The following is a 15,607-nucleotide window of genomic DNA, read 5'->3' as shown; positions in this document are numbered from 1 at the left end:
CCATCCTCAACTGCTTTCCCAGGCCACAGGCAGGAAGCTGGACGGGAAGCAGGGCTGCTGGGATTAGAACCAGCACCCATAGGGGCCCCATGATCTGGAAAATTTTTGTTTGAGAATCATGTAATTGAGATTTATTTAAATATACATATAGGGTAGTGAGAATAGTTTGTGAAGCTAGAGGAATACATTGAATATGTGTTTGTGTTTTATATGCATTGTTATATATATCTTATATGTATATGTGTGTGTATATATATGTATATAAGAATTCTTGGAGTGAGAGTGGTGACATAGCAAGTTAAGCTTAGAACCTTACAGCCTATACCTAACGCCTGGTTTCTGCCCTGGCTACTCTGCTTCTAATCCTGCTTCCAGCTAACTCACATCCTGGGAGACAACAGGTAGTTGCTTAAGAGCTGGAGTGCCTGCAACCTACCTGGGAGACCTGGATGGAGTTCCAGGCCGTTGACCTCAGCCTGACCCAGCCCAGATTGTTGTGGGCATTGGGAAAGTAAACCAGGGGCTAGAAAACATCTCTCTCACATTCTTGCCCTTTCAATTAAGTAAGCATTTTTTCAAAATAGTAGTTTTAAATATTCCTTTTTATATTTATGACTTCCTACTTAATGACTGAGTCACTGATGATGTGTTGTTTAAAAGTTGTATTTATTTGAAAGGCAGAATTACAGAGAGGGAGTGGGAAAGAGAGAGAGAAGGGGAGGGGAGATTTGAATAGAGAAAGGGGGATCTTCTATTCTCTAGTTCATGTCTCAGATCAACAGCTGGGGCTGGCCAGGGCTGGGCCAGGGCTGGCCAGGCAAAAATCCAGGAGCCCAGTACTCTCTCTGGATCTGCTTGAGATGTCATCTGCTGCTCCCTCAGCTGGTCCCATTGCAGGGAGCTTGACTGGAAGCAAAGCAACCAGGACTCAAGCTAGTGCTCTCATACAAGATGCTGGTGTTTCGGGTAGCAGCTTACTACAGTGCCACAACCAGCATTATATTTTTTACATCCTTTTTTTTTTCCTTTGTTTTACACAGAATAATTTGTCCAGAATATACAGCTGTTGGTGTTCTGTGCTTGGGTGTATATAAGTAAATAGTGTCAAAATTATAAGTACAAAGGAGTATTTCTCAAAGAATGCATACTGTCACTTTTATTTTGGATGTGATTTCATACATTTTAAAAAAGGTTTTGTGTTACAATGGTAATCTCTACCATTAGCTCCTCTAGGTTCCCTCTGTCGCCACGACCGGATTCGGTGCACAGCACAACATCAAGCAGTGACTCACACGACAGTGAAGAGAATTACGTTCCTATGAACCCAAACCTGTCCAGTGAAGACCAAGTATGTAACAGCTTCCTCTGGGCCTCTGTCTTGAGTAGCCTTTTCAGTCTTCTCGATTTTCTTCTCATTCATAAGACTTCCCTCACATCTTTCTTGATGTATCTAAGGAAAAAAATTGTAAAGACAGCTTTTCAAAATACTTCTAGAAAATGTGTTTTTATTATTTACCATGACAGCATTTTGTAGGGTTAAGGATTCTTCCCTTCTCTTCCCCTTCCTCCTCATCCATTGTACCCTGGATTATCATAGTAGTATAGTCCCTTAGTAACAGTTAAAAGGCCAACTTTCTGCTGTCATGACATGGTAGGGTATATTTGTAGGTTATATATGTATGAATATATTTACAGGTTTCAAAATGGAAATCTTTTTATTCAGGAGCAGAGATATGTACTGCAACATAACTTTACTTCCTTCTATGCTAATCTCTGCCGTGTCGTTCATCTGTGAGACTATATCTGTATACTTGATTACCTATATCTATCTACTTTATAGTTTGCCTTAAGGCTGTCTTGTATCAGAGAGAACATATGATATTTGTCCTTTTGGGACTGGTTTATTTCATTAAGCATGATGGTCTTCAATTGGGACCATTAAAATTAAGAAAACTACTTAATATTTTTAACTTATTTATTTTTATTGGAAAGGCAGGTTTACATAGAGAAGGAGAGACAGAAAGATCTTCTGCCTGCTGGTTCACTCCCCAAGTAGCCACAATTATCAGAGCCAAGCCAATCCAAAGCCAAGAGCCTGGAGCTTGTTCTGAGTCTCCCACGCAGGTGCAGGGTCCTAAGGCTTTGAGCCATCCTCTACTGCTTTCCCAGGCCACAGATAGGGAGCTGGATGGGAAATGGAGCAGCTGAGATATGAACCAGTACCCATTTGTGATCTTGGCAGATGCAAGGTGAGGATTTAACCCCTACGTCATTATGCCAGACCCTTAAAACAAGTTTAAAAATAGTATCAAGAAATCTAAAACCAATAATGAGGCTAATCTGATATCATTTTTTCACTGTAAATTAGCTGGAAAAACCTAAAAATGTTTTCTACTATATTTAAGGTGTGCTTTTTTCTTAATTTTCAAGAAAATATATAGGAAACATTTTAGTATGCAGCTCTCAGGCACAGTTCATGCTCAAATGGTCATATGAAGGAACTCTACATAATTCACTTCAGATTGGCTATTTTACCACAAGGCAGGAAAATTTTCTAATAGTATCAAGTGTTTGGTTTCCCAAAAGTCACATGCTTGCCAGAAATAACTCCAGATGCTTAAAAATAATCAACTAATTCTACAAGCATTTTGCTTTTTCTCAGGTTTAAGACTTGTTCTATTACTGGGTTTTAGCGTATAGAAATATCAATTAGGATTAGGTTCACCTCTGCACTAACAGAAATAAAAAAATGTGACAAAACAGAAAAAGCTGACTTCTTCCTGGCAACGTTCAGAGAGAGTCGATGCAAGACTGTAGGGGTAGCTCAGTTCTACAGCATCCTCAGAGACTCGGCTCCTGCCGGCCCACTCTGCTGTCTGCCACCGACCTGCCACTCCAGGCATGGTCCACATACTCATGAACTAAGATGGCATCCCCACACCACCTCATGGAGTCCCATGCCAAGATTCAGGATGAGGAGGGAAGGAGCAACAGAGACTGCAACATACCTGCCTCATGAAGAAGGTTCCTGGAAACTGCCATGGCCATACCACCCACCAGAACCTGGCCAGCACAGCCACACAGACACCAGCGGAGCTGAGAGGTGCAGCTTTTGCTCTGCTGAACAGAAGGGCCCCCTGAAGTGGGAAAGGGGAGAGCTGGTGTCAGGGGACAACCAGGCAGTGTCAGTCAGAATAAGCAAGTATCATGTGTCAAAAATGGAAGTGAGGGACATTTTCATGACTTTTATTTCTCATCTTTAATAGACTTAGGTCAGAAAGCTTGCTTATGTATGTCTGTTATCAATGAGTAGTATTAAGTGATCTATAAACTTGATTTGGTACTTTGAAAAAAAAAAGGATTTTTTTATTTTACTTGAAAGAGCCATCCACCCACATACAGAGGAGAGAGAGAGATCTTCCATCCGCTGGTTCACATCCCAGACTTCAAGACAAGCATTAGGGCAATTGTAACACACATTAAAACCAATGGAACAGATCAGAAATTCCAGAAATGAACCCACACATCTGCAACCAACTAATTTTTGACAGATGAACTGAAATCAGTCCAGGGAGAAAGAAAAGTCTCAGCAAATGGTGCTGAGAAATTGGATCTACACTCGCATAAGTACGAAACAAGACCCCTACCTTACACCTTATGCAAAAGGCAACTCTAAACAGATCAAGGATATAGATCCTATGACCTGATACCATCAAATTCCTTGGATAATATTGGTTACACTTTGCAAGCCACATGCGTCAAGAAAGGCTTCTTAGAAAAGAATCCAGAAATACAAACTAAGAAGCTTCTACACTGTAAAGGAAACTACCAACAAAGAGTCAACCAAGAAAGGGAGAAAACATTTACAAATTATACAACTGGTAGAGAATTAATATCCAGAACCCGTGCAGAACTCAAGAAATGCAACAATAAAACAAAGCAATCCAGTTAAGAAACAGGTGGAAGTGTAGACTAGTGCAACCGTTATGAAAAACCATTGTGCAAAGATACCTGTTTTCTAACTCAACCATCCCACTCCTGGAAAATCTATGTAAGAGAATTATCTGTACCCCCATATTCATATCTGTGCAATTCACAAAAGCTAAGATTTGGAATCACCCCAGATGTCCACCAACTGATGACTTGATAAAGAAAATCTTGGATCCATATACAGTGGAATACTGTTCAGCCATTAAAAACGGAATCTTGTCATTTGCAACCAAATTCAGTTGGAAACCATTATGCTTAGTGAAATAAGCCAGTCTCAAAAAGACAGCTATCCTCTTTTCTCTGATTAGTGACAGCTAATACACAGAGCAAAAAAAGTGTGATCTTTATAAGTGAGACTAACATACTGAAATTTGATTACTGTCAAGGGCCTTTGTCTGTACCATGAGTAATAGTAGGATATTTTTTCTCTCTACTTGCTCTATCTTTACATCTTTACCTACTAAAGTGTTAGGTTTGTGATTGTGAAGCAAGGGAAAATATACCTTGTAATGATTAGGAGGAAGAAGGGAGGAGATAAGGCAGAGTTGGGAGGGAGGAGTCCCACCATGATTTGTATCGTAAAATATGAGAAATTTACTTTGTAAATTTGTATAAATGAGAAAACTGTAAGAGTACATCCTCTAATTATGTATATAGGGGCATAGTTTATGTCATCCTTTCCTTTTTCCTTAACTTTCAACTTCAGCATCCTCCTAGCCTTTTTCTTTTTCTGCCTTCGTTTTTTCTTGCTGTTTATTACTGTCATCTATCTTCATGTTAACTTTATCTTGTTTTAAAGAAAACTCTTATTGCACAATTCTTTTTAGGACAGAAGGAATCATGCTAGGAGAAGACAGAATTATAGATGATTGAAACCAAATAGGCTTTGTAAGTGAAGTCCTTATTCAGAGCTGTTAGTTGAGAAACTAGTTTTATTTTGAAGCTTTTTAGTAAATATAGAACATGTATTAATTTGCAGGTAATATAAGGATCCTACCTAAACCTTTGAGTGCAAGTGTCATTTTGATAATGTTACTGCTGAACTGTCACAGCTGGCCTCAGCTTGATGCTCTAATCAGTTTGAACCATGGTTAACTTTTGCAACTACTTTTAAGCTTGCTCTAAATTGCAGTTGATTTTTAAAATATCATTTCCTCCAATTCTAAAAGTACCTAATTTTCTAAGCAGACCTTTCCTTAAGTCCTCTTGGAGCAAATTTATGACAGAGAAGGTGAGCAGGACCTCTGGCGACCACTGACGTTGTTGTATTGTGCTTTCAGAGTCTTTTTGGCAGTAACAGTCTTGATGGAGGAAGCAGTCCTATGATCAAGCCCAAAGGAGACAAACAAGTGGAATACCTAGACCTTGATTTAGATTCTGGAAAATCCACACCACCACGTAAGGTAAGTGAAGCCCTGTTGTATAAATTCAGGTAACTCAGATTTTAAACCTGAAGAATAATCTCCTTTGGGAGGATTTTATTATGTTCATTTAGTAAAGCTCATTACTTAATGCTGTCTTGTAAACCACACCAAAAAATTCTAGAGATTGACAAATTCTTTTTTTCCTTTCTGGTGATCACTATAAAATTCTAAAGTTAGTGTCTTCATGCTCTTGAAACTTCACTCAAATTATATGCTGTGTTCTAAAATTTTAATTTCCGCTTTGTGTTAAACTCATGAACAGTACAGTAATACTGCTCTTATGGGTGTTTCTTTTTTTTTTAAGATTTATTTTTATCTGCTTGAAAGGCAGACACGGAGAGAGAGAGAGAGAGAGAGAGAGAGAGAGAGAGAGAGAGAGAGAGATCGAGATCTTCCACCCACTGGTTGGTTCACTCCCTAGATGACTGCAACAGCCAGAGCTGAGCCAAGATGAAGCCAGAAGTTTCATCTGGGTCTCCTACAATGGGTGCAGGGGCCTTCTGCTTTCCTAGGTGCATTATTAGCGGGAAAAATGAATTGGAAATGAAACTGTTGGGGCTTGAGCAAGTGCCCCTATGATGTGCTTGGCATCACAGACCACACCCTGCTGCCCCATAACACCAGCTGCAAAAATCTTGACTATATAAGGAATGTTCATTTGTGTTTTCCTGTGGTTGCCAACTTCCTGAGCATCACTCATGTCTCAGTTTTCCTTTCCACTGAATTACATCTCAATAGAAGTCTGTTAGTGGTTAATTCTACCAATTTTTAACTAGCATGGCTTTATTCTGCCATCATTCTTGGAAAAGTGGTTTTATTGAGTTTAAAGTTCATGTATGGCAATAATTTTCTGTCAGCACTTGAGAAATACTGTTCCTCTATCATGAGGCATCTGTTGTTCCTGCTGCAAAGTATGCCTTTAGCCTGACTGTAGCTCCTTTATAGAACTCTTTTCTGTTTGATTGGTTTTAGGATCTTTTCTGATTTTCTGTTGGTTTACTGCTGTGTGTTTGGACACTGATTTCTATTTATCCTGCTTGGGGCCAGTTGTGCTGCCATTTTTTCTTGTTTTGTGTTTGTTTTGTTTTCATTCTATAAACATTTTAGCCATTCTGGCAAAGTTTTTGTCATCTCTTTAAATACTGCTTCATTATTCTTTTTTCCCTTAGATATGTTAGAACTTCTTGCTTTGCTTTCCATGTTTTACCATTCCATATTTGTTATCTTATCATGGTATTTAATTGAATAGTATTATTAATTTAATAGTAAAATTAATTTAATTTTGATTATATTCATTTCTAAAATGAACTCCTGATTCTTTGATTTTTGTAATTCTTTATTTTACTATTTTAGTCTATTTCCTTTAAATATGTTATTTAGTTTATGCTTTAATTTCAACAGCTGAAATTCTTTCAAGTTTCTGTGTTTATTATTTCTGCTGACTTACACCCTTCCTGGCTTGTGTCCTTATATGTTCTGTGCATTTTGATTGAAAATTTGTTTTTCTGAGCCCAGCACAATAGTTCAGTGGCTAACTCTCCCTCCAAGTGCCAGGATCCAAGTTGGGCATCGGTTTGTGTCCCAGCTGCTCCACTTCCTTTCCTGCTCCCTGTTCATGGTCTGGGAATGCAGTGGAGGACGGCCCAAAGCCTTGGGACCCTGCACCCACATGGGAGACCCAGAAGATCCTGGCTCCTGGCTTCATGTCTGTGTACCTCCAGCTGTTAACGGCCACACACTAGAGGAGACAGAAAATCTCTCTGTCTCTCCTTCTCTCTGTAAATCTACCTTTCCCTCCAAAAAATTAATTATAAATAAGCCCCCCCCCCCAAAATAAAGAAAATTTGTTTTGCTGAACATCTCTGCAGGAATACTAAAGACCTAAATTCCCTCCAAAAAGGATTTCTGTTTGGTTCTGCTTGAAAGCAGGAGTGGCCACCACCTTCAGCCAACATCAGTTAATCTATCAGGACCTCTTAACAAGAGAGTCTCGGTTTCCTTATCTCTTTCTGATGGCATTGCTCAAATCCAAATGTATCCTGTGGACAGCAGTGCCTCCTTTACCATCTGGAAGCTCCATCTAGAAGCTCCCCTTGCGCCCTGGTTCTCTTACACCCTAGTTACCAACCCTTACTTCACATCTGGCAATGCATGACAAAGTATGTTTATCTAGTACCTAGTTGGATTTTAGAATTAAAAGGGACCATCAGGCCCGGCGTGATAGAGTAGTGGTTAAAGATTTATTTATTATATTACAAAGTCAGATAAACAGAGAGGAGGAGAGACGGATAGGAAGATCTTCCATCCGATGATTCACTCCCCAAGTGAGCCGCAACGGGCCGTTGCGCGCCAATCCGATGCCTGGACCAGGAACCTCTTCTGGGTCTCCCACACGGGTGCAGGGTCCGAAAGCACTGGGCCATCCTCGACTGCTTTCCCAGGCCACAAGCAGGGAACTGGATGGGAAGTGGAGCTGCCGGGATAAGAACCGGCACCCATATGGGATCCCGGGGTGTTCAAGGTGAGGACTTTAGCCGCTAGGCCATGGCGCCGGGCCCAAAAAATAAATAAATCTTTAAAAAGAAAAAAAAGTAACCATCAACCTGCAAGCTTTTCAGAAAGTATTTCTTACCTCTGCAAGTAAACACTAGTACATGTTCTCCAGGCTTGAAGCAGGGCAGGCACTGGGCAAGCATTTGGCACAACAGTGAAGATGCTCCCTGGGACCCCCTACCCCAACATCCCATGTCAGAGCGCCAGGTCCAAATCTTGGCTCTATTCCCAATCCAGCCTCCTGCTCCTGCACACCCTGGCAGGCAGCAAGGTGGCTCACATAGTTGAATCTCTGGTACTTACATGGTGTTGAATTCCTGGCTGCCAGCTTTGGCCCAATGAGAGAGTCGATCAAAGATCTCTTTCTCTCTGCTTCTTAAATAGAATGAAAATATTTTTTCTAATCAACCTTAATTTATAGCGATAATCCAGCTCTGTGTGGTTACAATTAAGGTATCTTCTGTCCTTATTTTCTGCATATGTTGTCTGTGATAGGGATAGTAGTTTGAATGCTTATATGTAATTTTAAAGTTAAAGGGAAATATTCTGTAGATAAGATAGAGGAAATCATTGTTGAATTTGGCAAATTTTTTGGTGACCCAATATAACTTCAAGAGTATTCTTGGTACACTTTTGTGTATTGCTGTAAGAGTGAATTTCACTTAAATACTCCATTACACATGTGACCTTTTCTCTTTGCATTTTAGCAAAAGAGCAATGGTTCGGGCAGCAGCGTAGCTGATGAGAGAGTGGATTACGTGGTGGTTGACCAACAGAAAACGCTGGCTCTGAAGAGCACACGGGAAGCCTGGACAGATGGGAGGCAGTCCACAGAGTCGGAAACACCCACCAAGAGTGTGAAGTGAAGGCAGTGCCCTGCCATTTCTGAACAAGAGAGAACTGCCTTGTACAGATAAATCCTGTTGCAAGATGACATAGCACGTCTATACTAGGTAGATCCTTCTAGAATTGAAGTCAAAGGACCTTTCAGATAAAAGTAAGCAATTTAGACTGTAAATGGTGCTTTGTGGTATCTGAACAGTTCATAATGTGTAAATAATGTGGGGAAATAGTATTGTTTAGCTCCCAGAGAAGCATTTGTTCCATAATTAACACACTTGTAGTATTATTGTATTTATGCACTTTTTCATTTAAAACATCAATCTGGGTATTCCCAATGTACTTTAACAAAATTCCTTCTTGTTTTGGTTTTGTTTTTTTTTTCTCCCCTCCCCCACACTACTCTATATAACAATACTAAATTAACTAAGTACTTTTTAGATTTGGAAGTACTATGGTCTAATGACATTAAAACGAGAAGTAGATACACAAGTTAGCTTTCCCTGGAGCATCAAGTGGCAATGATTAGCTTGGATGACAAAGTAGAGTAGGACTCCTCATTCATTGCCTTCCAAAATGCCGAGGACAATGCATGTCATGTCCTAATGGTGTCAGGACCTGGTTCTCTAGCTCATGTACATTTAGTGTTTAATGTTATATTTTGTTCATTACAAAGTTTTTTTGTTTGTTTTTGTTTTGTTTTATTTTGTTTTTTGGTTCATGGAGTGAAGATTCTGCCAGGTAGGATCTTACACTATTCAAAGACTAAATAACACTATCAAGTAAGCCTGCAAATCATTGATGGTGTGCAGTGAGATGTACTCTTCCACTTGTTAACATGTATTAAATGTTATTTGCAAAAGGTAGATTATATAACTAATCAGGTACGTGCCAGGCACTGATGCGCTGATACACAGATCAGGTTTCGACCATGAACTTTGGCTGTGTTCTTCTTCATCCTAATATTGGTTCCCAGTTTGGAATTAATGAAACAGTTGACATTCACTATTAGCTATAGCTACATACTGTGATTTTTAATTTGACAGTAATTCAGATTTATTACTCTTATGGATGAGATTTTATCTTCTGACACCACAGTTCCCTTTCTGATTTTTTTTTTAACTTTTTAACTTTTTTTTTTTTAACTATTCTTCTTGGCCTTATATTTAAATCCCTATGCAATTAATATTTTATATCTACCTTTTTCTAAGAAAAAAATGTTATCTAAGTGATTTTCCTATGTAGCACCTGTTGCTTTTTTCATAAGAATTAAAGATTTTGTACTGTGATTTGTATTCACTGCCCCAACTCAAGAAATATGAAATATTTAAGCCTTGCTATAAATAATGTGAAATCTTACAGTCATGGACCTGCTTCCACTTAGATTTCTGAAACTACCAAAGGAATAGTATAATTCTGTCTCACCTACAACATGGTCCTGTAATATGGATATCAAGACCACAAATTTAGTGAGGCTACAATTATATTCATCTGCCTTGCTATTGCAACATAATTTAGAAAGCAGGTATAGTTTGTTCACTAAGTTACTTGCAATTTCTTATGGGTTGATTTGACACTAACAGTTTTAGAGGGAACATGCATGTAGACACGCTCATGGCTGAGGCAAGACACCCCTTCCCTCCATCCTTCCACCGAGATGCTCAACTGGTGCCTGAGTACACATATGTGCCGATTTTTGGCCCCTGGCCATAGTACTGTGCCTAATCAGTGTAATGGGTTTGTTTGCCCATCCACAAACTAAAAGTGTTTATAACAAAATGAATTGTAGACTAGTAACATTTAATGCTTTTAAATGTTTGCTTCTTTTTAAACAAAAGCTGAAGTCCAGAAGTGAATTTTAAGGTGAATTTTTAAATAAAAAAGATTGTTTGAGTTGTGTGCATGTCTTTTTATAATGAAACAACAAAAAATCTGAAACCATTGAAATGTATCAAAACACATGTTCATATGTAAAGATACTAACTTGTGTTATCTGGAGGATGAACATACTTTGAGGCTTATGACACAAAAGTGTATAATTCCAAAAAAAAATGGAAACTTTTCTTTAAAGTTATCCTATTATCAGGGCCCAAAACAACTATGACTGTGTATATTGTAATTTCTCCTTGCTTTTTACAAGTTAACTCGCCCGATTTGAAGACCTATAGCACTCTGATCTGTAGACATTTTCCTGTTATGCTGAATAATTTAAGAGTTGAAATGAATTAGAAAGGTTGTTTGCTTTGGAAAACTAAATCCAATTAAACATTGTTTTAACAATAGATAAGTTCTTATTAAACAGCATTTTCCAGGTATTTTTTTATCAATAGATTTTTAAGAAATTTTTTGTTATCCAAATACATATAACCTGAAAAGTCCCTTTTGCCAGTATATTTATAAATGTATTGGGTTCCCATGTATGTTTATTTATTTTAGTCCATTACTAAGAACAAAAGATTTCTGAATTTCTGAATAACACGAAAGAGTCATGGGAAATTTATAAAATCTCAGCAGCCAATTCTTTGTACCTTATTTGTATTCACTCAGCAAATTTTGGTTCACACAAATACAAATGCAAACAATAATAGCTTTCAAAGACATCTCAGGAGACTATTTAGAAACAGCTAAAGTTGTATTCTAAAGTCTATACAAAGATAACAACCTGGTAACAAAAGTTAATACAGAATAAGTTTGTAACATGGTATAACAGGGAGTGTAACACATTAGAAAATTTACTTTTAGGTTTTAAAGTAATGTCCTTCTAAAAACTGAACTGATTCAAAGCCCTTAGTTCACCCCTAACTCTTTAAGCAACTAGATTTTGGCAATCAGTTGAAAGCTCATTGACCATGTGAACTAAGATTTACTGATTTTATTTGGCAGTCAGATATTTTCCATTCACTGGTTCACTCTTCAGATGGCCACTACTGTGTCCAGTACTGGAACCAGGTTGAAACCAGGAGCCAAGAGCTACATGTGGGATACTGGTGTCACGGGTGGCTGCCTTACACGCTGCACCACAACACCAGCCTCTGTCCTCAACCTTTTTTTTTCTCCTCTGATTATGACAAACTAAAGCTTGATGAACGTTTAAAATGCCAAAGTACACACTACTGTGCTTTGAAAACCTCAGTTCAGGTTGGAAGACTATAAGCAATGGAACCCCACAGAGCCTTTCCCCAAGTAAGCTATAAGGGATGTTTGAAATCTTCTCCCTAGTTTAAATGTTTTAATTTTAATCAGTACCACATAAGCTACCGTGAGCATTTTACAGAGTTCCATAAAGAAACTGTGAATGTGTTCTTGTGTGTAAACAGAGAGCTTGATCTTGAATCTTAGAAAGCATATAAATCTATTTACAAACACTGCTGTACCCGTGCATTCGGATCAGAACTTCTTCTGTACTTTTATATTCAATGTATGAGGCTCACAATCTTGCTAGTCTGCTTTCTCCCTTTAGGAAAAGTAGCATTTCTAAATTCTGTTAAAATGCTTCCTGCTTCAATGCCTGTGGGCTACACGTTGTCAGTACTGATCATCCTCCTGAGATGTTCACAGACATTGCTGGTGTGTCTGGGTCTGGGCCCACTGAAGGTGTAGATGACAGTGTGTTGAATGATTCCGGAGCTTTCAGTGTCACAGAAACAAGACCTGTTCTTACCTCCGGATTGTTCTAACACACCTCAGAGACCCCCGTGGTCAGATAAACAGTTTGTAAGAGAAATTGTGTACACAGGTACAGGAGCAAGAAAGAACCATGCAGCCTGGTGTAAGAGTGATCATCAGTGACTTCTGTAGCAATATGGAAATTACTACATAATTTCATAACCTGACCAATGATATAAAAAGCCATGGTACAAGGGAAGACACTAGACAGCATGGACTTGATAATGGTAAATTTGATTTGGTAAATTAGGTTGCCAGGTTACTGAGATAATTAGCTTTAGTCTTTCTAAATGCAGGTTACTATGAAGTAATCTAATTTGTCTTCTTTTACATAGAATTATTCTGTGTAAGGTTCAGTATTGTCTGTTAGGAGTTTCAAAAATTAGTCAAGGCGTTAACATAGCTCCTACTGTTTTCAGGTAAAAAGACATTAAGTTGTTTATGAGTTTTAAGTTGAATGTTATCATCCCAAATTTTAACAGCAAAAACCTAATGTGTAATTTTATTTCTTACACATCATCTTTTGTAAGCATCCAGTTGCACATATTTTCTACTACAAAATAAAACTTTTCAGTTTGGTTTCAAGACCTTAAACACACAGAGTGAATACTGAATTGTGAACTAATGGAAGCATTTGTATCTCACATCTATATTTAGTCTTTCTATGGGGTAAAAACCCAGTTTGGGGGCTGGTGTGATGGCACAGTGGGTAAAGCTACTGGCTGCAATGCCCGTACCCCATATGGGTGTCAGTTTGTGTACCAGCTACTCCACTTCTGATCCCCCTGAGAAAGCAATACAAGATGGCCCAAGTGCCTGGCTCCATGCACCCTACAGGAGACGCAAAAGAAGCTGTGCTGCAGCCTGACTCCGACGTGGTCAGTGAAACCATTCTGGTGAGTAAAACAGACAACTAAAGATTTCCCTCTCCCTTTGTTCCCTCTCTTTCTGTAACTCTGATTTTCAAGTAAATTTTTTAAATATTTTGAAAAAAAAATTGTGGAGGTAGCACCATAGTGTGGAGGGTTAAGGCACTGCCTTCAATACTGGCGTCCCATATGACCACTCTGGGTCCCTGCTGCTCTGCTTAATATCCAGTTCCCTGTTAGTGACCTGAGAAAGCAACAGAAAATGATTCCAGTGTTTGGGCTCCTGCCACCATTTGGGATACCTGGATGGAGTTCCAGGCTCCTGGCTTGGGGCTGACTCAGCCCTGGCCATTGCAGCTATTTGGAGCATGAACCAGCAGATGAAAGACTTCTCTCTCCCTCTCACCCTCCTTGCATTTCAGTCTTTCATCCAAATCTTTACGAAAAAAAAATCACACCATATTTTGCTATCAGCTGTATTTCCCAACCCTGCTTTTCCAGGATCACTTTCCACAACAAAGATCTCATTTAATTATGCTAAAAGATGTTATGATTGGGTCAGATAAAAGAAGAAAGGTTCTGAGGTTTTCACCATGTGAATATGCTCTATTATTTGATCCAGCCAGTGCTACCAGTAATTCATTGAAGGAAAGCCCAAGAAAATTACCTGGATACAAACTTTTTCACCATAAATTACATTTTGTGTGTAAATTACGATTTAGGGAAAAGATTCTATGTATTAGTTGACTGGACTTCATTTCTGTGAGAGTTTGCAAATGTCTCCAGTATTTTATAAAATCCCAAACATGGATATAAGTCAGCCCCTTTATCTGCTCAGCCTAGCAATTTGTACCTTTGCCTTTCACTAAGTCATATTTAGGAAGTTAAGGGAGAGTGAGATTATTTTCTTTGAGGTCATTCTTATATTTTGACCACCTTATCAATAATGAAACTTACGAGTAGCTACATGTAACTCAGGGGAAGATGCGTCCTCTGATATAAAGTTTTGAGTTTCAATTTTGTTCAAAATATAGAGAGAATTACTTGGAAACTCTGTGAATGCCATTGTATATTTTAAAGCTGGATCAGTATTGAGAAGCATTTCGTGTTTGTTTGTTTTTGGTTTTTTTAAGGATTTATTTTTATTTGAACAAGTCACAGAAAGAGAGGGAGAGAGAGATCTGTCTGCTGTTTCGTTCCCCAAATGGCTACAAAAGCCGGGGCTGGGCCAGCCAAAGCCAGGGGAGCCGGAACTCCATGTGGCTCTCCAGTATGGGTAGTGGAGGCCCAAGTACTTGCAACCAGTGGGCCGTTTTCCAACGCTTTCCCATGCACATTAGCAAAGAACTCGATCCGAAGTAGAATGCTGGGCCTTGAGCCCGGCACTCATGTGGCTGCCACCATCACAGGCTGTGGCTTAACTTGTATAATAACACAGGCCCCATGGAAACCATTTCAACTGTTGATTCCTCCTTTAGTTCCCTAATTTAACATTACAATTATTGTTTTAATAAAATGAGTGAACACCTATGGCAAAGTACATTCTTAAGACATGTTTCTATATGACATTAGATAGAATTTTATTATTATGACTCATGGTTACTGTTGATGATTAACTCTTGGCTCAATGCTTCTCTGATTTTGTGATCTGCACAGTGACTTCAGCCAAGCAGTTGGAGAACTTAGGTGAAAAGCTGGGGTTTTCCAAAGAAAGTTGTCTGCCTCAGGACTGTAATGTGTTAATTCCGTTGGAGTTTCTAGCCTGCTGGCCTATGCTGCTAACTTTGAACTCACCTTTTAGCTATGTTTCCAACCTACTGGCCTACTTCATGAATTTCAGATTTGCTAGTCTTCACAAGCCTGGAGCCTTCTTTAAAATTCAGTTAGGTGGACAGATTAAATAGACTGTCTTGCCTGGGCCTTTATGGCCCAGAGTATCTAATGAAAATGCAGTCACCAGGACCAGCTGGTGGTGCAGCATGCTAATCCTCCACCTGCAGCACGAGCAGCCATAAGAGTGCCAATTTGTGTCCCAGCTGCTCCACTTCCCATCCAACTCCCTGTTTGTGGCCTGGGAAGGCAGTGGAGGAAGGTCCAGAGCCTTGGGACCCTGGATCCACATGGGAGACTGGGAAGAGGCTCCTGGTCCAGGCTTTGGATTGAGTGAAGCAGCAGATGGAGGACTTGTCTCTGCCTCTCAGAGTCACGGCAGCTGAGGCTGCAGTCACCTAGAGTGGGAAATCACAACTGGCACTCGGGCAGTTT

General features: G+C 39.2%; 1 protein-coding gene across 7 annotated transcripts in view; it reads left to right on the top strand.

Annotated features, from left to right (window-relative positions):
• GAB1 (GRB2 associated binding protein 1) overlaps window positions 1-9,480 on the top strand; it is a 134,585-nt gene extending 125,105 nt beyond the window's left edge. For 5 of the 7 annotated variants that reach the window (XM_058666814.1, XM_058666812.1, XM_058666817.1 and 2 more), the window contains 3 exons: window positions 1,225-1,348; window positions 5,271-5,393; window positions 8,675-9,480. In XM_058666814.1, coding sequence (XP_058522797.1) covers window positions 1,225-1,348; window positions 5,271-5,393; window positions 8,675-8,833 — 406 coding nt within the window. In that variant the 3' untranslated portion in view covers window positions 8,834-9,480. The remainder of the gene's footprint in view (window positions 1-1,224; window positions 1,349-5,270; window positions 5,394-8,674) is intronic. The other 2 variants (XM_058666815.1, XM_058666813.1) reach the window with 1 other exon arrangement.
• The last annotated feature ends 6,127 nt before the right edge of the window (window positions 9,481-15,607 follow it).

This window comes from Ochotona princeps, chromosome 7, assembly GCF_030435755.1.
Source record: "Ochotona princeps isolate mOchPri1 chromosome 7, mOchPri1.hap1, whole genome shotgun sequence".
NCBI lineage: Eukaryota > Metazoa > Chordata > Mammalia > Lagomorpha > Ochotonidae > Ochotona > Ochotona princeps.
This window is presented reverse-complemented; position numbering and strand designations above follow the sequence as displayed.